This window comes from Schistocerca gregaria, chromosome 2, assembly GCF_023897955.1.
Source record: "Schistocerca gregaria isolate iqSchGreg1 chromosome 2, iqSchGreg1.2, whole genome shotgun sequence".
Lineage (NCBI taxonomy): Eukaryota > Metazoa > Arthropoda > Insecta > Orthoptera > Acrididae > Schistocerca > Schistocerca gregaria.
The window spans coordinates 605,533,179-605,559,486 of NC_064921.1; the positions used below are offsets into that span (position 1 = coordinate 605,533,179).

Below are 26,308 nucleotides of genomic sequence, written 5' to 3' on the forward strand. Positions count from 1 at the left end.
CTGTAGTATCGAAAAAGCACTTGTCCATCTGCATGGGTTCAAAAATCCAGATTGGGTGATATAAAACAATAAAGTTAAGTTCAAAGTCAGGCCTTTGTAGTCATTGATAATGTGCGACTCTTCAGAGTAATGGAAACTGTTTTCACTAAACTGTAACACAGATATCATCCCTGATATTGGATATACTTTTTTCATCACTTGAATGAAACTCAGAGGCAGAAGAAAGTGTAGGTTCTCTCCCAAAGACCTTTTCATTCATCTGAGACTTCATAACGAATTTTTCCTTTTATATTCACCTATTTCTGTCTGATTACCACCAACTAGACATTCATTGCTTTTGTTTGAATCTAAAGTGTAGTACGATTTCACCATTTTGAATGCTGATCAGATTAAAATATCAGATCTCTGTTTAACTTTATCGACTTCTTCCGGCAGATATTTGGATAAGAAAGGAAGGAAGGAAAATAAGAGTTTAACAATCTATCAATGACATGGTCATTATGGGAGTGCACAAGTAGGATAGCAGGCGTATAAAGGGGATTGGCTTTGGTATTTTCAAAGGAACAACCTGTCAATTGCATTAAGTGATTTAAGGGTACCACAGGAAACCTAAATCTGGACAGTTAAACAGAGATTTAAATACTAGTCCTGAGTATGAGTAAGTGCCTTAAACAATGTGGTACTTTAGCTGATGTTACTGCTTTTCCTGTACATACTATATTTTAAATAGTAAATTTTTATTTTTCTTCCCAATTATTTTACCACCATTCAATATTATATATGCAAGACCAAATCTATGAACCCTACTCAATACCAAAAGAAGTCAATATGTCTTTTAAAAAACATTACAGTGTCTTCAGATTAAATGTTATCAGTTCTGAGCACAGTCCAATGCTGAAACCAAGGTCTTTACTACCTTATGCGTGCTATTAATATGATATTGCTCTTCCTCACCTGCTTCATGAAAAATGTTGTACTCAACTCCTTATTTAACATTAAACTGGTTTTCTTTTGAAAATCATACCTCATATCAATGCAAGTCTTAATAATAGCCTATATCTTTCTCAGCTCCAGTATATATATTTACAAGCCAAAGAATAATCTTGTTTAACTGAGTGACCAACCAAGAAACATAACCACAGACACTGTAAATTAAAGCTATAATTATGCTGATGCAATTTTGTGTTACTGATTACACTACTGTTGACATGGTGAGCAGACAGCAGCATTAAGCAGTTTGTTTTCATTCAATGCACTGCAGTTTACTAAACACATCAAACTAGTCTCTTACATCGCTAGTGTAGATTTACATTTTACTCTAAAGGGAAAAGAAGATTGGGGTTTACTGTACCGACAATGTTTATTCCACATAGTTCCATTTAATTATTTACATTTCATTAATTTTCCATATTATTGGACACTATTTCACTGTCTAAATTTCTGGCAAGCAAATAACCAAGTTATCAGAAAAACTTTTCTCTAAGAGTCATACATTTAGTTTCAAATTACTGTTTGGCTGTGTAACATGTCTGACTACCAACTGCACTACATTACAGCCAGAAATTTAAACTTGTATCATCAACAGTAACTTATTACTATGACTCCTTAGAGATTTGGAACCAGAATGTCTTACATGTAGAAAGAGATGTAGACAAAGCTAACAAACTTGCAGTACATGTATTATGTCTCTTCAGTAACACAAACTATTTCACAAATATTTCATTAACATTGTTCTCCTTCACTTGTGAAGGCATAAGGCTAACAAATTTTTATTATGATAATCATCCATTATCAGTATCTGATAAGTCATTAACACTACATTCCATCTTTGATTTCTTTTCTTTCATGATAGTACATACAATCAAAACATTCTTGCAGACAAAGTCAGCATTATGGCTACAAAATGCAGTTAATTAAAAATATAACATACCACAGTCTTACAGTAAAAATTTTGTATAGGGCAATTTAAAATCTAGTAATCATCATCAGTCACTGCAATGTAACTGCGCACTCTTACATTCCATCAGCCATTTTTCTTACATTTAAAAATACATAAGATATTACATGATCATACCAGCCGAACTACTATTGCCAAATTATTTGGAACTGCTGGAATAAATAGAGGACAAACAATCACAACATAATTGTTTTCCACAGACTAAATTAATTCTGGAATAATTTTTCAATGTATTGTTGTGTGGTGATTTAGAATGAATCCAAAAATAATGGACAATGAAATAAAGTGTTATTTCAATATTATTATTGATTTTTAAGTTTTACATTACATAATATACAATGAAACAAAGAAAGTACTGTAGAATTGGAACTTTTCGGCTGAAGAGTAACTTATATACAGGTTAAATGTAACTTTATTCTCTATATATACGAAGGATCCCTGTAACACAGTTGTCAGATGTTTGAGAATTACTGAAACTTCAAAAAATTCTCCTTATAAAGGCCATTTACTCTATAAATATTATTGTTTGTCCAGCAAATCTTAGGCACTGATTACATTTAATATAAAACAAATGACTGAAACTAATACTGAATGCACAGTCGACGACTTGAGCTGATTGTCAGTACAATTAATAATCACCATGAACAATTACAATCATTATCTCAATAATAGGAAATAAAACAACTTAAATATCACTTTTCCATAATTTAATTGTCTTGTCATTTTCTAGTGCTGCTGAAGCAATAATATTTTCTGTTGGATGACATGTTGTGCAAAGCACTACATCTGTATGTCCTTGTAGCTTCTGCACTATTTCCTTTGTCTGGAGATTCCAAATGTACACCATATTGTCCTCTGAACCAGAAACAATCCATTTACCACCAGTTACAGAAAAATTAGCAAATATACAATATTTTTCATTACGATGTCCTGTGTATGTTTTCAAACATTTTCCTTTGCTATAGTCCCAAAGCTTCAATGTGTTATCCAATGTAGCTGCAAGGATGTATTTGCCATTTGGAGAAAATTTAACAAATGACACTGGAGGATTGTCATCATCTATCAGTGTTTTCAGGCACTGACCTGATGCAGTATCCCATATTCTGCAGAGGCCATCATAGCTGCTGGACACAATTAGGGAACCATCTCTGTTAAAATGAACAGCACTCACTGGATCTGAATGAGCAGGCAATGTCTTTAAACACTTTCCAGTTCTTACATCCCAGATGCGAACACTCTCATCAAATGAGCCAGAAACAATTAGGTTAGACTGAGGATTGAAGTTACAGCAAAAAACATAATTACTATGACCTTTTAGCGTTTTCAAACACTTTCCTGAACTCAGTTCCCAAATTTTTAATGTTTTATCATCAGAAGCACTTACTAATAACCTGCTATCACTAGACCACGATACATCTGATATACCCAATTTATGTCCTGAAATTGTCTTTTCAAACTTTCCATCATATGCTCCCCAGATTTTGATTAATTTATCAGCAGATGAACTTGCAAGCCATTCACCATTTGGGCTGAATTTTACAGCAGATACTGCCTTTGTATGACCAGCAAGAGTGAACTTTAGTGCATAGTTAGGTTTTACTCCAGAACTTGCTTTAGCAGATCCTCCTGTTGGATTATTAGGAGTTCCTGGAGTAGTCGTATTGTTGACTCCAGTTTGTGAAATATTTTGCCCCGAGCTTACTGGTACCATTGTAACGGTTTTCAAAAAGTGACAGCTATGTTAAATGTATCAATATCATGTAATGTCTGGAATTCATAATAATCAAATTAGGGGCTGTCTGCTCAACACACCTAGTCCACTATATGCACTTGCGAAGGAAACTACAGCGTAACCCTCTCAGTAGTGTTGACGCCTTGCAGGAACAGGAACAATTCTGAAACAATGACAAGTTTCTTTGTTAGCAAACACTTTGAAATACTTTGCACCCTGGTGTGTGTGTGTGTGTGTGTGTGTGTGTGTGTCCACTCTTGTACAAAACATGTCAATATGCTCTTTCTAAATGAGTGATGGGTGAGAGGCCGAAAAATGAAAGTGAATATGATACTTGAAAAACCTGGGTGTAATAATAATAAAAGGAATAGGGGTAGTCACTCTCCTATAGTTGAGATGATGGACAGTGCACAGGCACATAAAGAAGAATGAAATTATTGCTAGGCTTTCAAACAATGTATTTCCTTGGAGATAAACTAACAAGAACACATACAAATGCATGGTTATATTAGCTCGAACACGCAGTTGTGCTACACCATCAAGACAACGCAACTATGTGTTATGTGTACGAATGTGGGTTTTGCTAGTCTATTGTGTACAAAAACTTTGTTACTTTCAATTTTCATTACGCACTTGTCACCTGTTCAAACACACAATTATTTGGCAACAGGCTGACTTTACTCCTACCATTGTTTAAAATGAAAGTCAGCAACAGGTATCTGGGAATAACATTAGATTAATTAACAGATTGTCTTCCATTAGGAGAGCAGAATGCGCTCAACAACCACGATATGACTTTCGAAGTGATAGAGAGCAGCAATCAGTAACAGTTTCCTTTTTAGCTTTATTAAAGCAGAACTAGGTTTTGAATAGTAACTAGCCATTATCAATGCAGTATTTCAAAGTTTTTATGCCTGCCTTAGTATGTCTACACCTGCTGTTTGAGACCCAGTCACAGTTCATTCCCGTCTGTTATTTAATTCATAATCCCTATTTCCACATGTGTGCCACTTCCATACATTATAGCTTGATACAAAATTTGTCAGTAAAAATTATTTACCTTTAAGAGGACATCACTGTTGTGTCCACCAATAGATACCTATTTCACTTCATCTATATATAAATAAACAAGATTCCTCTTTGTCTGTTGGAAAATGAGAATGCAGTGCTTCATATAAAAATTCTTGTTGATTTCAGTGTAAATACTGCAGCCTTTTTACCACTGTGCATGATCCATGTATACAGGCAGCAAGAATTCTTCTTTATTCTTACACAGGCTTAATGAAATGTGTACATACAGCTGACAATGAGGACAAGGCCCTCTTAACGAAAAATGATTCATATTGATGCACATCAAGTTGAAAAAGGCAAACAAGCTGACTGTATAATGCTTTTTAGCAATACAATAGCAGACAGCTAGAGACCAGATTTCTGTGCACAGCACTGGTGATAAAAAAAAGAGGAAAATACTAAGCTCAGTTCCAGCAATGAGAAAAGATGGTAGCTGATCATGTATTGTATGTGATACACGATAAGGTTCTTGGACCTGAGATGAGTAATCAAAACGAACACCGAGTGCAAAATAAAATCACAGATGGAGCCAACCGATGAATGAATCAATAGTAACTATCAAAGCAGCTATAACCATAGATAATTTGAACAGTTATTACTATCTGAATCTGGCTGACAACCACTTTTGTATCGGGATAATCATGAATCTGTCAAGGGAGGTAGTAGGTGGGTGGTATACAACATGGGTCTCAGAAGAAGCAGGGCTAGAGTTTATTGTCTTGTCAGAAACCAAGCACAGTTGGGAAAGGATAGGGGAATAAAACAACCAAAGCCTCACTGAAGTAATTGTTACGGCATTTGTCAGAGGTGTTGCCTGAGAATAAGTTATTTTAATGCTTTTTGGGGTAAATGATGTTTTCTGGTTATTATCCAATACTTGCAGATATTTACCTTTATTTTTTTAAACAAATATAGGATGTTGCTGGTAAGTAATTAAGTCTTTCCAGTGCCTACAATAAAGTAATATTTTTTACATAAATTAATGTAACTGGTACCTATATATGTTTGTAAAATAGAACTGGCAAAGGCTCCACAACAGTCTTCACTCTGGCATCTCACAATTCTCACGTTACAAATATTGGCACTGACAACTGTGTCTAGCCAATGGACTACTAAGAGCAGCACTGACACATAACCCTTCCAGTACCAATGTATTTATCGTAACACCTAGTGCCAAGGAGGAATGACCGGGGGGGGGGTATTTTGTGCCCAGCACAAAACATTTTATAACTCAGATTTCTTTAACTTTTATTGACCTTTATTAACAAAATATTGTATAATATGTAATAAATGTCCACGAATTGTAAATATCTTTTAGCACACTCTACAAAAATGCATTTAATATTTTTCACTTTTTTCCATCACATGAGTTTATTTTGTCTTATTTTCTTGAGCAGCATCTCTTTACATTGGTAGTAAAAGTCATAACAGAGTTATTGAAGAAACTGGATTATAATTAAAAAGTATTACAGATATTTTAGGTAAAACACAGCAGGTTACATTACATAGCTTCTGTGATAACTTATTCATCCCTTTCTTCAGGCATGTCTTCGCACTTTGAACATGCAACAGTTTTCTTGCTGTGTTTACTTTATGTGTATCTGTTACAGTTGTTACAGATAATTGTTGTTTTGTTCACTTTATTGTATTTCATTGCTTTTGACTGGCTTTCATGACAACACAAAAGACACCTTCCCCACCCTCCTTCAGCTTCCTTTGCAGCAAACTTCTGTTTGATACTCCGTCTGAGAATATATCCCACAGTGAAGCCATACAGTTCTGGAATCCTCTATTATTCACAGCCCTTTCTTCTATGTATGATTTTGTGAATTGTAGTCCAAATTCTTGAAGAAATAGTCATTGCTTATTAGATTTCATCTTATTCCCCTCTGGGAAGCTCAACAGAATCAATGTACAACCATTCAAGATTGCTATGTCCACAAAACTACAGAAAATAGATCACAACCACCTTCTTGTAGGTCTTTTAGTTGGAAATTGACTCACCATTTGATCAACTGTGCTAACACTGCCTTTCAACTCATAGTAACACAAATTTATGATTGTTTTCTTCTTAGTGTCAGTATGCGAACCAAGTGCAGCATCATAATGTTGAGTCGACAGCAACGGAAGGCTTTTTATTTTTATTGTTTTCATGGGTGATATATGATACAATTGTGATTGGGATGTTTGCAGTAATAGAATCACTGCACGAAAATTTACTAGAAAATAATTCTGTTCTTGAGGAATATGCTTCCTATTAGCTTGCAATGTTCCCACAAGTGAGCTTGTGATTCATCCATAAATCTTCGGCCACATTAACTGAAGTGTAATATCTCTCTGTGTGGTGGCTTTGCATCCTGAATTATGTGTAGGAACAACCAGATGTTCCACTACAGCTGAATTTGATTTTTGTGGACTGTCATTTTTCCTCCCTACATATGGCTCCATGCTGAGAACATATCTGGTTTTATAGTCTGTGAGCATTGTATGTATACCATACTTTCCAGGTTTTTCCTTAATGAAGACCTTGAAGGGACACCTGCCACGAAACAATGACAATATTTCAACAACAACAGTGTACATCCCTGAAGAATAAAATCATGGTAGTAATTCATTCATTTTATCAAATACTTCTCGAATTGCAGCAAACTTGTCATATTTCCTGCTCTCTCTCTCTCTCTCTCTCTCTCTCTCTCTCTCTCTCTCTCTCTCTCTCATCAAATCTTACTATTTTAGTATGCTCATGGACTCTGCTTCTACTCATAGTAGCAGAGTACACAAACCTTCTGTAAGTGTTGGACCATAAATCGGGATCAGGAGACAGTTATCTCTAGCACTGGACAAAATGGCACTGAATAAGAAGTAACAAGAAACAATCATAAACCCAAGACACATGAATCACTTTTGAGATCACTGTTGCTACCCACACAGAGAAATTCAATGCCCAGAGGATTTACACTGCCAAAATTTTAAAATTTATAGAATAGGACATTCGTTGTCAAGTCACATCTACTACCAAGAAGGTAGACTTTATGACGAGTGCCATTAGACTTATACTAAGTTTTGATGAAAGAATTTATACATTTATAAAATCAGGTGAAGGATATAAAAAAATTAAAAAAAAAAAACAATAAAATTTTTATGAGAATTTTAAAATATGGAATACCAAGATAAGTTACAATATTTACAAAAGGTGGGCACAAAGTACCTCCCCCTCCCCCCTCTATTACAGAGATACAGAAACCACAAAACATCTAGAATATTGAACAGATGGATACTGTCCCACTACAAAGTAAGACATTTTACTTACCTCACTACTATGAGGGGTTCAAAGATTCAGGTTGGAGGCATGCGAGGGCAGATATTAACTGCGTGCGAGAGCAGATAATAACTGTTATGACACAAACCGGAAAAATAGTTTCTTTGTACCCGAACCACTTTCAACCAACTCCTTCCTTTGCTAGATTTCACACCTAGGTTCATTCCTTGGTTCACACAATCATCACTTCTGAAATCCATTCTAGTTTTGGGAAAGGCTCTGATTAACTGCAAGGAATGATATCAAATGTAAGGATAAAAGGTATTTGCGAATTCTGAAGTATTGTGGCTTGGGCACTCTAACTCTTTTTCCCAGGTAAACAGAAAGCATACTCACTTAAGTGACCTGCAGGAAGTAGCAAGGACTTGTGCTATGTAGGATGTTCTGTGTATAGCTGAAATTGCAATTCATTGGATATAGATGTCTAGTTGTACCTTGAGATTTTAACTGATTTTCATCTCTGCAGAGGGATATTTATATATGTAATACATTTGCTTTTGTGAGAATGCCAAAAAGTTGAAGTGGAGAAAAGGTCTTCACCAACAAAAGAATTCCAAAAGCCAGATTTAAGACATATATATATATATATATATATATATATATATATATATATATCATTTTTCCCATGATATATATATATTAAAAACAAAGATTCCAAGACTTACCAAGCGGGAAAGCACCGGTAGATAGGCACAATGAATAAAACACACACACACAGAATTTCGAGCTTTCGCAACCGGCGGTTGCTTCGTCAGGAAAGAGGGAAGGAAAAGGAAAGATGAAAGGATGAGGGAGAGGGTAAGGAGTCATTCCAATCTCGGGAGCGGAAAGACTTACTTCGGGGGAAAAAAGGACAGGTGTACACTCGCGCGCGCGCGCGCACACACACACACACACACACACACACACACACACACACACACACACACACACACACACACACACACACACACATCCATCCGCACATACACAGACACAAGCAGACATTTGTAAAGGCAAAGAGTTCGGGCAGAGATGTCAGTTGAGGCGGAAGTACAGAGGCAAAGAAGTTGTTGAAAGACAGGTGAGGTATGAGCGGCGGCAACTTGAAATTAGCGGAGGTTGAGGCCTGGCGGATATCGAGAAGAGAGGATATACTGAAGGGCAAGTTCCCATCTCCGGAGTTCGGATAGGTTGGTGTTGGTGGGAAGTATCCAGATAACCCGGACGGTGTAACACTGGGCCAAGATGTGCTGGCCGTGCACCAAGGCATGTTTAGCCACAGGGTGATCATCATTACCAACAAACACTGTCTGCCTGTGTCCATTCATGCGAATGGACAGTTTTTTGCTGGTCATTCCCACATAGAAAGCGTCAACAGTGTAGGCTGGTAAATTGGTAAATCACGTGGGTGCTTTCACATATGGCTCTTATCTGGATACTTCCCACCAACACCAACCTATCCGAACTCCGGAGATGGGAACTTGCCCTTCAGTATATCCTCTCTTCTCAATATCCGCCAGGCCTCAACCTCCGCTAATTTCAAGTTGCCGCCGCTCATACCTCACCTGTCTTTCAACAACTTCTTTGCCTCTGTACTTCCGCCTCGACTGACATATCTGCCCGAACTCTTTGCTTTTACAAATGTCTGCTTGTGTCTGTGTATATGCAGATGGATATATGTGTGTGTGCGTGCGTGCGTACGAGTGTACACCAGTCCTTTTTTCCCCCAAGGTAAGTCTTTCCGCTCCCGGGATTGGAATGACTCCTTACCCTCTCCCTTAAAACCCACATCCTTTCGTCTTTCCCTCTCCTTCCCTCTTTCCTGAAGAAGCAACCGTCGGTTGCGAAAGCTAGAAATTCTGTCTGTGTGTGTGTGTGTGTGTGTGTGTGTGTGTGTGTGTGTGTGTGTGTGTGTGTATGTGTGTGTGTTTTATTTATTGTGCCTGTCTACCGGCGCTTTCCCGCTTGGTAAGTTTTGGAATCTTTGTTTTATATATATATATATATATATATATATATATATAATAGAAAGAAACTTCCACATGGGAAAAATATATTAAAAACAAAGATTCCAAGACTTACCAAGCGAGAAAGGGCCGGCAGACAGGCACATGAACAAAACACACAAACACACACACACAGAATTACTAGCTTTCGCAACCGATTGTTGCTTCTTCAGGAAGGAGAAAGCTAGTAATTCTGTGTGTGTGTTTGTGTGTTTTGTTCATGTGCCTGTCTGCCGGCGCTTTCCCACTTGGTAAGTCTTGGAATCTTTGTTTTTAATACATATATATATCTGTGTGTGTGTGTGTGTGTGTGTGTGTGTGTGTGTGTGTGTGTGGCTACATTTTCACTGATTTTACGTTTTCAAATTCACACTATATTTAACTTCGTCTTATTTTCAATGATAGATATTTCAATGGGGTATGTCCTGCTTTCTTACCAGCTCCCTAACACACACTTATCAAACAACATAAATTTTTATCATCCACCAATGCCTCACTTCTTTAAACAACTCCCCAGAAGTGCATTTGAATACATCAAGGCACAGATGCCCTGGTGCTATCACTGTAACTGAAGCACAGAAAGTAATAACAAACAATTTTGGTGGTAGTTTTCATTTGAAGTTTAAACAGAAAAATATGGCCATCACAATGACATGAGGGCATGCTGAAAAGTAATGCCTCCAAAATTTATATGTGAAAACCCTTAAAGCTTTGTAAATAAAACAAACTTTATTAACATTCTACATCTTTATTGCACATGTCTACAGATTTATTTCTCAACAGTCGTCCTGGCAATAAACACATTTCTTCCAGTGAGAAACAAGTTGGTTGACATGGCCACTGTAAAATGTTTGACTTCCTCGACTCTGTTGCATCGCTTCATCACTATAAAACTGTGATCCCTGAGGGTTTTCTTAAGTTTTGGAAGCAGATGAAAATTGGGTGGGGCCTAGTCAGGACTGTATGGAGGATGATTGATGACATTAAAGCTAACGCATCTAACTTTGCAGATGACATACTGCTTGTCTGGTCTGGTATTGTAACAGTGAAGGAGAGGGTGCTCCATGTGTGGATGAACTCTTTGAATTAGTGTTTTCAGTTTTCTGACATAGTTACATTAGATGCTTCAATTCAGAGCCCTCTAGCAGCAGAGTCTTGCAACCTCTGTCAGCAAAGCAGAAAAGTCGGCCGAGTAATATGCGTGACATATAACACCTCAACCAATCTTGAGAACAGAACAGAAAATTAGGAGGTATCACTTTTCAGCACACCCATGTACATCCTTTCTTGTTTTTGTATTAGTATTATAAAGTACTTCAGTATGTTTTGGATATTTCTTCTGTTTTGTATATCTATTGAAGTACTCTAATATAACAACAAAATAATCAGTTTTTGACAATTTAATGTAACTGGACTGATAAAAAAACTCTACCTACCAAGCAACGGTTGAACACACACATAAAAGAAGGTTATACTTATGTAAGCTTCCAGAATCAATGGCTCCTCCTTCCGGCAAAGAGGTTGGAGAGGAAGAAATAGGGGTGAAAAAAATGACTGGAGAGGTTTCAGAAAAGAGGAAGATTTTGGAAAACGGCAGTTCAGGGGAGACTGCCCTTTCCCTAAACCTTTCCAGTCTTTTACTTCACCCCTCTTCCTCCCCCTCCAACCATTCTGCCAGAAGTGTAACCTTCTTTTACGTGTGTGTTCTGCTGCTGCTTGGTGAGTGGATTTTTTGTGTATCCAATTACATTATATTGAAATACTCTATAAGTCATTAAGGCAACTGGAGCAGATAATAGAAATCCTCTCCTCAATCATAGCATGTTTTCTTCAGAGCTTTCAATGCACTGGATACCATCTGGAACATGAATCCTTTATCACAAGTAGTTCTACAATTTATGACAACAGCATATTCTTCATTTAATTCTGTCATGTTTAAAATATTCCAGGTCTGTTGAAAAGTCAGTGTGGAATTAACAAATGAGATTTCCTAATGCAAATCTCAAAGGATGTCACAACTCACAGAGAACTATTTATGCAATTACCCAGTGAGCAACAGTATGGTGTATTAGTGCCTAAGTAAGGAATACATTTTTTAAATGCCACTATGTGGGATAGATGTTTGCATTTATGGGGTGATACAGGTTTTTTTTGTTCATTTCTTGCAGTTAATACCCAATAAAAATATTTGTTTGGCGAAGTAAGCCATTAGGTGTCATAAGTGTGGCAGTCAAATGATTAGCCAATGTAAATCTGTGACATTATTACAAAGCTGAAATATTAAGGGAAAATATAAACCACAAACATAGAATAATGAACATGTTCTCTCTCACTGAAGGTTACTTTTTAATTAAAATGGGAAAGACAATTACATTTGAAATACTGCATTATACTGTAAGTTCATCTAGAGTGAACCTCCTGCATACAGTGAAATATGCTGCACAGCATTTGAAGCAAGAGCAAGCTATCAGGGTGGAATAGTATCTCCCAATTCCTCACTGAAATCAATTACATAGCCTTCTGCATTCCAAATACATTAACAGTTCAATGTCTGTCTGATATTCCCTGTGCATTATTGAGGGAAACACCAGAGAAACTACTTGGACAGTTTTCCTGATTCCTTGAGAAGGAAAGGAGGTGGTTTAAAAAACTTTTTCCACAAGTCAGGAACTGCTCTTCCTTCTCTGCTGGCTTACTTATTTTGCCTTTGTCTGTGTGCTTTTGTAATGGTGTTCTGTAGGTTTCCAATGTCTTTAGTATGGCTAGGGACTGTGAATGAACTGATGACCACTGCAGTGATGTCCCATAGTGCTCAGAGCCATTTGAACCATTTGACTGTGAATGCTGTGTTTGCATGTAAGGCGAGTTGAAGACCCTTCACTCACAGCTCCATGAGGTTCTGGCTTTGATCATACAGCTTGAGACTGTTGCCAATGGGAATCAGTGGACTTGGGATTCCAAGGAATATCCAGCACATCTCATGAGTCCCCTGATATGTCCACTACAGTGAATAAACTGGTTACTGCCTGCAGTGAGTCGAGTGTGAGATTGTTTTAACATGTGGCAGACAATGATAATTTTCCGGGCCACTGACTGAAATGCCTCCCCAGTCTGTCTGACAAATAGTCTTCAGGTGCTACCTGGCACAAATGATGGTCCTGAGCCAGATGCACTCATTTGCCTTGTTTCAGTGGAAGCCTCTCAGTTTATAAGGTTGCGCACTCACAGAGGGTGAGAATATTGATAGTCTAGTGTGGTGGATCATATCACTTTGGTAAAGCAACATCTACATGGCCAATGAATGATGTTCACAACAATTGCACACTGCGTGCATACTGGACACAATTATCTCAAGTGTAGACTGGATTATTCTGGACGACATGAAGCACACGGCATACAGCCAAGAGAAGATGGTGCCTCATGTCATTACTAATGTGTGCTCCTTTGACTCAGAAGAGATTCTCTCCAGTTTCCGGAGGTTATCTGAAGTGGTAAAGACAGCCAATCTTGCTTCATCAACTAGGTAGAAGTTGGATAACACACTGCTTTACCAAAGTGATATCTTGCAACACACTAAAAAGTGGAGCTCACTATCAGTAGCACTGTTGACAGAACCATTCTTGACCTTCAGTACAGAGCTGAGTGGAATGTCTGATCAAAGACTCAGACGGTTCTGCAAATGTGTGGCCTGAAGATTCCTTGACTTGCACCTTACATTAGAGAGGTCCTGTGATCCACTCAATACATCAGGGACCCATTACACACAGGAGGTGGCTGCATGGGTATCGGAGGGTTGTGTGGAATGGATAGGTAGTGGCCCATGTTAGAGACACCTGGAAAAGGATTCAGTATCAAAAGGTGTGGGTCAAACGAGGAGTGAGGGTAGACCCAAGAAATATCACTATTACAAAGTGAAATATGAAGCCTGGAAGTTAGGAAATGAAATACTGGTGTACGTAAAATTGTGAGGACAGGTCATGAGTTGTGCTTACATAGCTCAGTTAGAAAAGCGCCAGTGCGCAAGAAGCAAAGATCCTGAGTTTGGGTCAGGGTCTGACAAATAGTCGTAATCTCCTGAAAAGTTTCACATCAGCATACAGACTGCTGCAGAGTGAAAAATTCATTCTGGGAACATCCCCCAGCTTGAGGCCAAGCTGTGTCTCTGAAAAATCATTTCTTCCAGGTATGTCAATCTTGCAAGTTTCACAGGAGAACTTTTGTGAAGTTTAGGAGGTGGAGATGAGGTACTGGCAGAAGTAAAACTGAAGACTGGTCTTGAGTTGTACTTGGGTTAGCTAAGTCGGAAAAGCATTTGCTCTGATTGACAAAGATCCTGGGTTCAAGTCTCAGTAAGGCACATAGCTTTAATCGCCAGGAATTTCACTTGTATTACAGTTGTAAACTGTTATAGCTGTGTTGGGAAAGAAATAGTACTCCAAGCTATAATCAAAAGCACTGAAACACAAGTCTTTATAGGTACTTAAAGTTGGCTTAAGCTGCAGGCAACCACACAAAACTTTTACGAGGGACCTGACACTATTCAGAAAAGATGAGTAAATTCGGTTGACAGTGGCATGCTTGTTGCTGTCAAAATTAGTTTCCCTTGCAGTGAAATTGAAATAGATAGTTGCTGTGAGTTAGTATGGGTAGAGGTTTTATGGAACAACTGGAATAAATTATCAGTTGGTCCCTTTTACAGACACCCCCCCACCTCGAATGATAAATTTTCTGAAAAGTTCAAGGACAATTTGAATTTCATTTCAAATAGGTGTCCAACTCATACAATTACTGTTGGTGACAACTTCAATCTACCCTCAATATGTTGGTGAAAACATACATTTAAAGTTGGTAGTAGACATAAATCATCATATGGAATCGTACTACATGCTTTCTCAGTAAAGTATTTTGAGCAATTAGCTCAAACACCCACACACAGAGCACGTAGTTGTGATAACATTCTAGATCTGACAATGAACAATCCTGAACAAATAAGGAGCATCACAATGGGTACAAGGCTATTGTAGTGAGACTGAACACCATTAACATCCAAATCCATCAAAAATAAATATATTTAAAAAAGAAGAAAAAATTTTGCTTGATATCTTCAAAAGAGACAGACTGTATTTCTTCCAAACTAGCTATGTAAGCACAGACTGGATGTGGCTTAAATTCAAAGAAATACTAAAAGCAATTGAGTTTCATATGAAGTAATTTAACAAGAGATGGATATATCTCCCATGATTCACAAAACAGGTCAGGACACCGTTGCACAGATTTAGCGGAACACAAAATCGTCAAGATTTATGATGTTTCACAGAAGCCCAAAATTTAGCACAAACTTCAATACAAAATACTTCTAATAATTTCCACAATGAAACTCTTGTCTCGAAACCTGTCAGAAAATCCAGAGAGATTCCGGTCATATGTAAAGTACGGCAGCAGCAAAACACTCAATACCTCCACAGTGTTGTAGCAATAGTAAAGTTACTGATGACAGTGATACCAAACCGGAGTTAATACAAATGGTTTTCCAAAATTCCTTCATCACAGAAGGCAAAGTAAATATTCTTGAATCAGTACCATATCTACACATACTGTCAAAAGTATGACAATATGGAGTATATCATGCGAAATTTTTGACTTGACTGATAATTTTTTAGCAGGGAGGACACAGCTTGTTATCTTGGACTCATTATCAGAATTAGAGGTAACTTTGGGTGTTGGGATACTTCCTGTTCAGGTTGTATATTAATGACCTCATGGACAATATTCGTTGTAGCCCAGGCTTTTTGTACATGATGCAGTTATCTATAATGAAGTACTGTCTGAAAGAAGCTGCATAAATATAGTCAGATCTTGGTAAGGTTACAAAGTGGTGTAAAGATTTGACAATTTGCTTTAAAAGTTAAGAAACGTAAAACTGTGTGCTTCACAACATGAAAAAAAAGTGGTATCCTCTGACTGTAATATCAACATGTCATAGTTGTAACTGGCCAACTCATACAAATACCTGGGTGTAACACTTTGTTGGGATATGAAATGGAATGACCGCCTAGACCCAGTCAGGGGTAAAGCAGGTGGTAAACTTTGTTTATTTGTAGAATATTAGGGAAATGCTATCAGTCTACTAATGAAGCTGCTTAAAAATAACTTGTGCAACTGATTCTAATATTACTCAATTGTGTGGGATCTGTACCAAACAGGACTAACAAGCGATACTGAACGTATACAGAGAAAGTTAGCACGAATGGTCACAGGTTTGTTTGACCTGTGGAAGAGTGTCACAGAGAGGCTGAAGAAACTGAACTGGTAGACTCCTGAAGACAGATGTAAACATCCTGAGAAGTTTCAAGAACCAGCTTTGAGTGATGACTCTAGGAATATTCTACAATCCTCTATGTATTTCTTACTTAGGGACTGTGAGGATAGATTACATCAACTACAGCAGTAACTGATTTTTCAGGCCTGCTTTCCAACTTACTCTATGAAGCTCTTTCATTGACTTTGTGGTTTATTTGCACTCGAGGAAATCAGATTGGCAACATAAAGGTGGTTCACTTATGTTCTATTAACACACATTCGTTCTTTGTTTTAGCTGACAAAGCCAAAACTTTCCTGTCTGAGACATCGTAGATGAAGTTCACATTTCAGTTGGATCAAGTCATGAAATCCTCACACAGCATCTTGGAATGCATGGTGTTGCCACCAAGTTCGTTCACTGCTCATGAATGAAAATGAGAAAGCCCTTTGTCTCGCAATCTGTGAAGATCACAAGAAATGAAATCACTGTGCTGCCTCACCCACCATACTCTCCAGACCTGGCCCCTGTGGACTTTTATTTCCAAAGCCGAAAATCCCATTAAAAGGACGAAAATTTGCAACAATAAGTGAGATAAAAGAAAATTTGCAGACAGAGCTTCGCGCAAACCAGCAAGGGACGTACCAAAACTGCTTCCATAAGTTGAAATGGTGCTCAGAGCGGTGTATCAATTGAGGAGGAAAGTAATTCGAAGTAGACCATTCAGATTAATTAAAAGGTGAGTGTAGAAAAATTTTATGGAAAAAGCTTCAGAATTTTTTGAAGAGACCTTGTTTACTGATACCTGTTGTATCAGGTATGTTCAGCCAGCACTGATGATGTCCTTTCAGGAATTCCAGTTTCTGTCTTTTTCACAGAAGATGCAAAAATTCTTGTGTCCTATTTCAGAACGCCTAAAAGGTACATTTTCAATATTTAGAATAACACATTATAGCAGTAACTAAATCATATTGTCAGCAATGAATAGCAGTGATCAGAAAAGGCAACAATAAGTAGTTGCGTATTACAGGTGAAACTTTGATATTTAATTCATGCAAACACCATGATCTTATTGATATTTTTGGGAGCGAAAAAATATTTCTTTAACTTTCTGCCATGAAGTCTATAGTACACAATTTAAGCCAAAAACATGTCATCAAAGTCAAGGACATTATTACCTACACTTTGGAAGAGTATTAGTGAAGTCTATGGACAGAAAAGTAAGAAATATATACCACTTACAAAGCTGAGTCTTCTACAATAATGCTAACATTCAGAAGCTTTGGGACACAAAGCAAAAAATGTTGATAAGAAGACAATGTCTCAGTCAGTGTTGGCACTGTTAGGATGAACATTCATTCATGGAGCTTCTAAACGTAACCCAGCAGTAATACAGTAAGAACAGAACTTATGGTAAATGTAACCTGTCACATATGGACATACAAACAGAAACGTTTTTATTGCTATTCCATTCTAAGTTTCATATCCTCTCTACTTCAGCCATATCAGTTACACTGCTGTCGAAGTAGTAGATTTTATTTACAATTTGCTTGCTACTCCAATTCCATCACCTGATTTAATTCAACTAATTAGATTATCCTTGTTTTCCTTTTGTTTATGTTCATCTTAACAGCCTCCTTTCAAAGACGGTTCTTTAGACCCTTTCTGTAATATCACAAGTGACGAAACACGGTTTCATCTTCCTGGTCATGAGGGTTCACAGAACATGGGGTACTAGGCAACAGATGATCCTAACACTGTTAGCAACCACTTTGTGAGGAAAATATCAACATTCAGTGCAGTGTAACAGCAACATGTATTATTGGATAGATATTTTTTGACACTACTCTCAATATGGCTGCATATATGGAAATTTTTGATACATTTTGTGCTCAATTCTCTGAATATGAAAGACAATACTGGTTCTTCCAGCAATATAAGGCAACATGCCACACTTCTATGGTATCCCTGGAACAAGTCCATGATGAGGAACGAACTACCAGCAAACGTTTTGGCCACCACATTTGCTGGAACTAACAATATGTGATTTTTTTTTATCCTTTCCTATTTTCCTGGGGGGGGGGGGGGGGGGGGGGGAGGCACACATGAAGAGTAAGGTCTATGAAACAAATCCACACACAATACAAAGACCATCATCAGCCGTGAAGTTGCTGCCATAGACATCCAAACAACACGCCTCGACATGCACAGCCGTGTACTGAAGTCGCAGGGGGTCACTTTCAGCAACTTCTATCGTTGTATTTTCACTATACTTTTCATTATAAATGATATGTCCATTTCAGCTCTTTGTTTCTGTAATTTCACTGTACTTCCTTTATACTTAAATAGGCTACATTTATCTGTGCCACCTTGTATTTTCTTATTTCATCAATAAATCCAATGTCTACTGTGTTATCCGAAGATTTATATATGAGGCCTTATCTTTTTACCCATTTGATGATTTGCTGCCTTCATTATTTCATCTCTGAAAAGTGCAGTAACCAATATTTTAGTCCTCTAAGTCTTGTGATAACTTTGATAACTTTAAAGACAGAACAAGCTGATTAGAGCCCACTAGATGTTGTCTGCTTATGTTTATTGAGGTCCCTTAACCAGTGTTAATTTAAACCTGTTTCTAATGTTGTGGCCATGAAATACACTCATTATAAAGTGGAAGCATTGGTGATATTCAGTAGTGAGCTTCGTAGCAGGACTATCAGTTACTGGCTATTGACATGCCGTTATTGACACATTCCATCTGTGTACTTGTTAAGTAATTCAAGCAAAAGCACATTAAATGTGTATAGAGCTCTACAATATTTCATACAAATCCCATGACTCTAAAACATATAAAACCATTCTGCAGCTGCACATTTAAACACATTCAAAATGCATTATAACACCACACAGCTGATGACCAAATAAGATACTTGTGTAAATATGTAGATCTCAATCTGATGGAAAAACAGAAGGTTTATAAATGGTAAAACACTTGTCTTGATCACCAAAATAATTTTATTTATCATCTCATGATGCATTTCAGAAGAATCCCATCACTAGATTTCCATCATGAAACAGCAGATACCATGACAAGATATCAAATGGAATGCACTGTAACACTGTATTGAAGCTGAAAAGTATATCTGCCAAAATCAATACTGAGTATTTTGTCACTTCTTACTCCTTTCTATAAGCATAGGCAGTTTCACACTTTACAATGTAAACAATTTTATCAGTATGTGCTGCTAGTGACAGTAATGTCTATGGCATCAAGCATAACTGTTTTATGACAAATGCTTACGAAAAAACACACACACACACACACACACACACACACACACACACACACACACACACACACAACTGGCCCATGAAACAGACTCCCTCAATATTCACCAACTGTGAGTCATACTTGTGAGTGGGTCTACGAGGAAACTGCAATGATTTACATAAAATTGTACCATACACACACAAAGTGTGTAAGACACTAAAAGGTTTAGCACAATCATTTCTTTCTATTATGTTTATATGCCTATCAACTGCTCAATGCATTAAAAATATGGTGAGTGGTCCCCTTTACTAATTTCATTATTTGTATTCCAATCACACCTTTCTGCATTCATTACATCTCTGGAAACGTTTCCCATAGTCTGCAAGTTCTAGTTTTGTCATTCTTAGCATCTGTATTCCAGTTCTGAAATTGTGGATTTGGCAGCGTGAGACAAGAGAATTTACTTCCATTGCTTAAGAACCTTTGGGAATTTTTAGAGGCCAAGGGAGAAAGACTTTAAAATTCCCATTTTCTTTACATAAATGAGTTGGTCAGATTTGACGCATGCCATGCAATAACTAAATTTTGTATGCAACTCAAAAAACAAACATATGATACCACAGAGAATTGAGTTATCCACTCAATACATGAATAAAAACTCTAATCCAGATTTCAAATGGGAGGGAGGAGGGGAGGAGTACAGCAGCAAATGCCCCTCTTCTGAATGCTATATTCTCTCCTGTACAGCTGGCCGAGGACCGATATTGTGTTCACTATGTTATTAAATGAAGGCTATTATTAAGCAAACACATTGTTATGTAAACATTCACAACTGATGAAGGAAGGAACAAACATTAAAACTTAATATACTATTGACAGTGTGGTCATCAGAGATGGTGCAGGTCCAGATTACAAAAGCATCAGGAAGGAAATTGGCCAGTCCTTTTCAAATAGATTATCCTGGTATTTACTAAGAGCAATTTAGGAAAATGATACAAAACGTAAATATGAAGGCATTCCAGAATAATGTGATCCATTCCACACACACACTGTCAGAGTGGCTGGTAATTTAGAATGCATTATGGTGATGATCTGTCAAGACAAGATTAATTATATATTACATAAACATAAAAATTATTTTTTACTAAATGTTTGTGGAGATAAATGAAGAAAAAGGCTCTATTTGTAGAAGTCATTACCATAATCACGAAAATGATTTCAGCTGCTCCTACAGAAGTATGCAGATTTAAGGATTAGTGTTCACAATTACTTTATGAATTTCATTTATCAATCTCATGAAGCAGTGCGCCCAGGGATGCAAAATCAGTGAACTTTTACACAAACAGTTGTAGTGTACTTCTGCTGTGTAGACTAACCGTCTGCATCCATACTCTCAAACTACTGGATCATTCCTTGTCAGTTCAACCAGGGGCATAGTCTCAGTTTTGACTGCAATTCTGTACACGAATTCTACCATGTGTGGATTACTCGTGTACAAAGTATTAGTTTCCCCTGCCAATTAGTTCCAGAATTATGACTTGTGAAAGAAGGTGGCATGACCAGGAAATTGCAACCCACATCTGACAATCTATCTTCAGACCCAACTTCAGATCTTAATAACTTTGGAACTATTCCACATAGTCCACTGAAATTTTTACAATCCAGTAACATCCATTTAGAGAACACATTCCATGAATCAAAACACCAACAACATATTTCTGAGGGAAAATAAAAAATTCCAAAATGTGATTCAAAAAATGTAATACGTGAAAAGGTACATACTGTAGGTGCCCTCTATGCCAAATATAATTCACTCAAAAACGGGATAAATTTTTGTGGTAAGCTTAATGTGGCCTAAACACACACAGAACTCATAATGTCCATATCAGTCACAAAAACTGAGGTACATGCACACGAAAATACAAACATTTGAAAAATTACCTGAAAAACATGGATTTTCGAAGTGTGGTAGCACAAAAGGGACAAGTGGCAACCAATCCAAATTTCACACACTGATAGATCATAATGATATATATCTCAAAATTTCAGCATGTTATTGCAAGACATTTGTGTACAATGGAAGTTGACAGATGCATTTGTGATGTGGCCATTGTTCCACAACACAATTTTGTAAAAAAAATCATAAACTGTTCTGCCTCTTCTTATCCTCTCCCCAAGTGTTTAATCACTAAGCAATAACATATAGACAGATTAACACAACGTATCATTAATGTTTGCTGCAACTTAACTGCTAAAAATCAGTCAATTCTACTTCGAACAGAAGATTTCCCACACTTTAACTACTGTACTCTGTACATTGAGTGGCAAATTGTACTGTCTTCCTGACACTGTGGTAGGAACTGGAACTGCCATAAGAATATGTTCAAAAGGAATCGAACACCTATCTGCCAAACGTGGCCAATGAAATGATCTTGCTGGTCCCATGAAGTTCACAAATACACCACCTTCTGCTGCACAGCACTCTGCAACACATCCTAAGTACCATTTATCATCATAAACAGCAATAACATAGCAACCTGGTTGTATATTGCAGCTTTTGCTTCTGAATCCTGAGTTAGACACACTGTGAAGACATGTTGTGCATGAACCTATAGTTATAACTGGACAATCTGCTCATCTGCACATAGAGAGTGCTGGAGAGAGGTGGTGGTGACTCCTTGTGCCTGCAATGGTTTTAATGTGTTATAGTCTGCTTTTTAGCAACTCTTCGACTAATTTCACCTATCTTTCGAAACAGAGAATGACCGTATGCCAGAGATATTTTTCTGTACCCAGGTAAATAATTGAAGATGTGTTAGAATGCGACCTTCTGTAGGGTGCTGCAGACTAGCTCGTGATGCCATGTGCTTAATGGCAGCACCAATACCACATACATTTTTACCATGACGTGTTGTGAAAAAATTCCATTCTGTGTGAAGGTGAAAATCATGGTAATGCATGCATAAATTTTTGAGATTTTTACAGTTTTTGTACTGACCTGGTGCCCCATCACTGAAGTAAAACTGTGTGAGAGGCAGCTTTTCACATATGCCATGACAGTGCGAATGTGGGCATTAACTGTAATGGCATCATGAATTAAACAGTTGCTAAAAACGCACAGGTTCATGACAGACACATCACCTGATTCACCTCTATAGTAAATCGCAAATGGCTGGAGAGTTGCTTGACTGTTGTTCCAGTGATGGCATCTTGAATTATAAAAGCATAATTTTCAGAAAAGTCTAGTATTACTATAATTTCATCTTGTTTCAAATTATCCTTACAAAACTGGAGATAAGTCGATTGTGCTGTTGCTGTGAAGCTGTGTGTGGTCAGTTTGTCTGTTTTTTGACAACACATTTCAACCAAATCTTCCACTGTACTTTGCTTTGTTTCAAGACTTGTGCGATCCATGTGTGTCCATTGTTTATAAGAAACAAGTTTATTGTCATCCTTTAGGAGTTCACCATACAGTTTGTTATTCATATGTTCTGCAAGATTTGCCTTACCAGGACACTTTTCACACCTGTGTATCATGCACTGGTAGGAACTGATGTCACACACTAGCACCTTCATTGCACCTTTTGTAGCAGCAAACATCAGCTTAGCATTTTGATGGGACTCACATACAAAAACACTGTGTGCGCCCCTTGCACTTACAAGCACAACCCATTTTGGCCGAAGATTGAAAAAAGATGATAAACTTACTTTGGTATTGGGACACTTTTCCTTGATTTCTACATATAGTTCTGATATGTTGCATAGCAACAGTCTTTTTTGCATCCGTACATGTACACTTCCCATTTTCACCGTTACATAGTCTTTTTTCCAGGCATTATTCGGCTGTAGTCATTATTTTCATAAAACTCCGACACTAGCACCTTAATTTCTGAACTCAATTGCTTACTCTGAGCCTGCTGAAGTTGTGGAAGCACTCCTTGGGTTGTTTTTATTTTCCTAGCTTGCTTTACCATATATGTAGAAACATTGAATTCCTTTGCAGTGTAGTCAATAGATCAGCCGGTAGGTGCAAGGGTAAGAATAGCTACTTTTTTCCTGGCATGTGGATATGGCATAGTTTCTTTCAAATCATGCACAATTTTGTCCAAATCAGAGCATTTCTGGCATGATTTCTGTTCCTTTGGAGCAGATAGTTTTTCCTCTTCCATAATTAGTGTGTCAGCTATTTTGTGTTTTAATTGCATTTGAGCTTCTTGTAGTTTTCTTCTACCATAGCTGGGCCTGACTCTTTTCCCAACTTTGTGTGTCTTCATGGGAGACAAACCAAGAGCAGTCACTGAAGTATTTAACTGCTCATCCACTGTGGTTGTAGGTGGCTGATACTCTTCGTCACCATCATGTAAATTATCAGAATATACTTCATTTTTTAGTAATGTAACATACCTGGAACATAACTTTTGTCCTGGTTTCATGTTAAGTCCCATGCACTGATTCACTTTCAACACTGATTTTATACCAATTTCTCTGAGGCTACACTTCACTGTCTTCTTATGAATCCAAAAGGGATAAAAACAACTTCTTTGTAGGAAAGAATACTTATCCAGAAACACTTTCATATGATGTAACAAAGACTGAAGTTTCCTGGAACTGTACTTCTTGTGCCCACATGGTGTAACCTGGATCTCCATAGCAACAAATCTTGGTCCGATTAATCCAGATCATACAGTACAAAACGAATGCCATATTTTGTTTTATTACATTCAGATGCTTGTGCTCTACCAATACTGCAACTTGTTGATCAAAAGCACCACTAGCACACTCTTATGCTTCCATACTAACTTTCCACAACAGTACTGACCAGTCTGAGCTAGACTCTTAAAACCATGAGTAAAATGTAATTGTTGCTTGTTTCCTTTGTTGTTCCTGCCTAACAATGACTCGTTCTGTCCCTGAAAACTACCATTGTTTAACTTTGTTGCCTAATGGTTTCCAACAATTGCTGCAGCTTTATCTGAAACAAGCTGTCTGCATCATCACTATTACTTGCTAAATCGTGTTAAAAGAAAGGTAACCAAATACATCTCTGTCAACTTTTATTGTACACAAATGTCTTGCAATAACAAGTTGAAATTTTGCCACATATAATATTATGGTCAACTTATGCCGTGTTTGAAATTTGGTTTGGATATCACTTGTCCCTTTTGTGCTACCACACTTAGAAAATCCATGTTTTTCAGGTAATTTTTCAAATTTATGTATTTTTGTGTGCATGTAACTCTGTGTGACTGATATGGGCATGATGAGTTCTGTGTGTTTAGGCCACATTAAGCTTACCATAAAAAAACCTTTTTGAGTTAATTGTATTTGGCATAGAGTGCACCTACAATATGTACCTTTTAACATATTACATTTTTTAAATCACATTTTGGAAGTATTTATTTTCCCCTCAGAAATATGTTGTTGGTGTTTTTATTCATAGAGTGTGTTCTCTAAGTGGATGTTACTGGATTGTAAAAATTTCACTGGTCTGTACAAAATAGTTCCAAAGTTATTAAGACCTGAAGATGGGTCTGAAGATAGATTGCCAGATGCGGGTTGCAATTCTGGGTCACACCACCTTCTTTCACAAGCCATAATTCTGGAACTAATTGGCAGGGGAACTTAAAATTTTGTACATGAGGGTTACAGACTTGGTAACATTGGTTTGCTAAATTACAGCCAAATCTGAGACTATCAGCTGGATCATTTTCTCAAATTGGTCGAATTGACATGGAATAACCCTACTGTGAAGTGTACCTACTTGCAGTGATGGTTACTGGAATCAATTCATACCTCCAAGTACAAATCCGATTAAAAATCATTGGCGGGGAGGCTAATAGGGTATTCGGTTAATTCAAACAGATCATCACTGTTGCAAACTGAGAACCGTATGTAACTCAAGTGTTGCAATACACATTTTATCTAAGATATAACAAATTTCTCTTTCTTTTGGTAGTAAATTTTAAACAAAGGCATACTGTTAGAACGAAGTCAACAGAAAATCAAAAACTGAAGTAAGATAACAGGTCAATAACAACAGCATCTCCCACCCACTCCGTCATGAAATTGACTTCGTAGGTGAACGACAGGTCAGTATGGTATTAGACGAATTTTGGATGATAAGCTTGGGTCGTATTCAAAGAACTATCATCTTACAAACGTAACTTCAGGTTGTGTAACTGCAATACAAACACCTATCAGGCCTACAGTTCTCACGTACCGTCTAAGAACGTAAACATATTAGCATACCGTATCATTCAGCTTTTGTTGACTTATCCTGCCGATGGGCTTTAACACACGTCCGTCGTGGTGACAGGGGTCTTCAATGTACAGTTAAATCTGCCTCATGCTTCTCAATTTCGTCTAACACTCTAACATATAGAAATTGGTTAATCAAACGAGTATCTACACATATGTACTAGACTACGTCGTCTATAAATTAATATCAACAAAGATATTTACGTCAAAATGTACTATCTTATTTACCTACATGTCATTTTAAAGACTCCAAACTCTTGAAAAATTCTGTTACGCTTTCTCTCACCTTTATCAAAACATCAACATCACAGACATTTAACGCTGCCACGGGTAGTCATTTGATAATTGGCGGCAAACACTCTCTGGTTTCCAACTTACACAACCGAAATAATAAATAATGCTGTATCATTAGCT

The 26,308-nt window shown here is 37.3% G+C and overlaps 2 protein-coding genes across 3 annotated transcripts in view; both read right to left on the reverse strand.

The window, feature by feature from the left end:
• Window positions 1–26,217, reverse strand: part of LOC126334557 (tRNA pseudouridine(38/39) synthase) — a 34,768-nt gene extending 8,551 nt beyond the window's left edge. The window contains exons 1-2 of the mRNA XM_049996933.1: window positions 26,127–26,217; window positions 25,886–26,007 (exon numbers count right to left, since the gene is read on the reverse strand). The gene's annotated coding sequence lies outside the window, so the exon portion shown is untranslated. The remainder of the gene's footprint in view (window positions 1–25,885; window positions 26,008–26,126) is intronic.
• LOC126334558 (WD repeat-containing protein 5-like) lies at window positions 1,336–26,308 on the reverse strand. 2 transcript variants are annotated; one of them, XM_049996935.1, is made up of 2 exons: window positions 26,181–26,308; window positions 1,336–3,852 (listed from the first exon to the last, which is right to left on the reverse strand). In XM_049996935.1, exon 2 carries the CDS (start codon window positions 3,666–3,668, stop codon window positions 2,643–2,645), a length of 1,026 nt encoding a protein of 341 aa, XP_049852892.1. In that variant the 5' UTR covers window positions 3,669–3,852; window positions 26,181–26,308; the 3' UTR covers window positions 1,336–2,642. The 2 variants fall into 2 exon arrangements, with proteins under 2 accessions (XP_049852892.1, XP_049852891.1); XM_049996934.1 differs by having other exon boundaries at window positions 26,123–26,211.

Excerpts from the sequence above, each read along its gene's own strand:
- LOC126334558 (XM_049996935.1), bottom strand. The coding sequence starts at position 3,668 with ATGGTACCAGTAAGCTCGGGGCAAAATATTTCACAAACTGGAGTCAAC.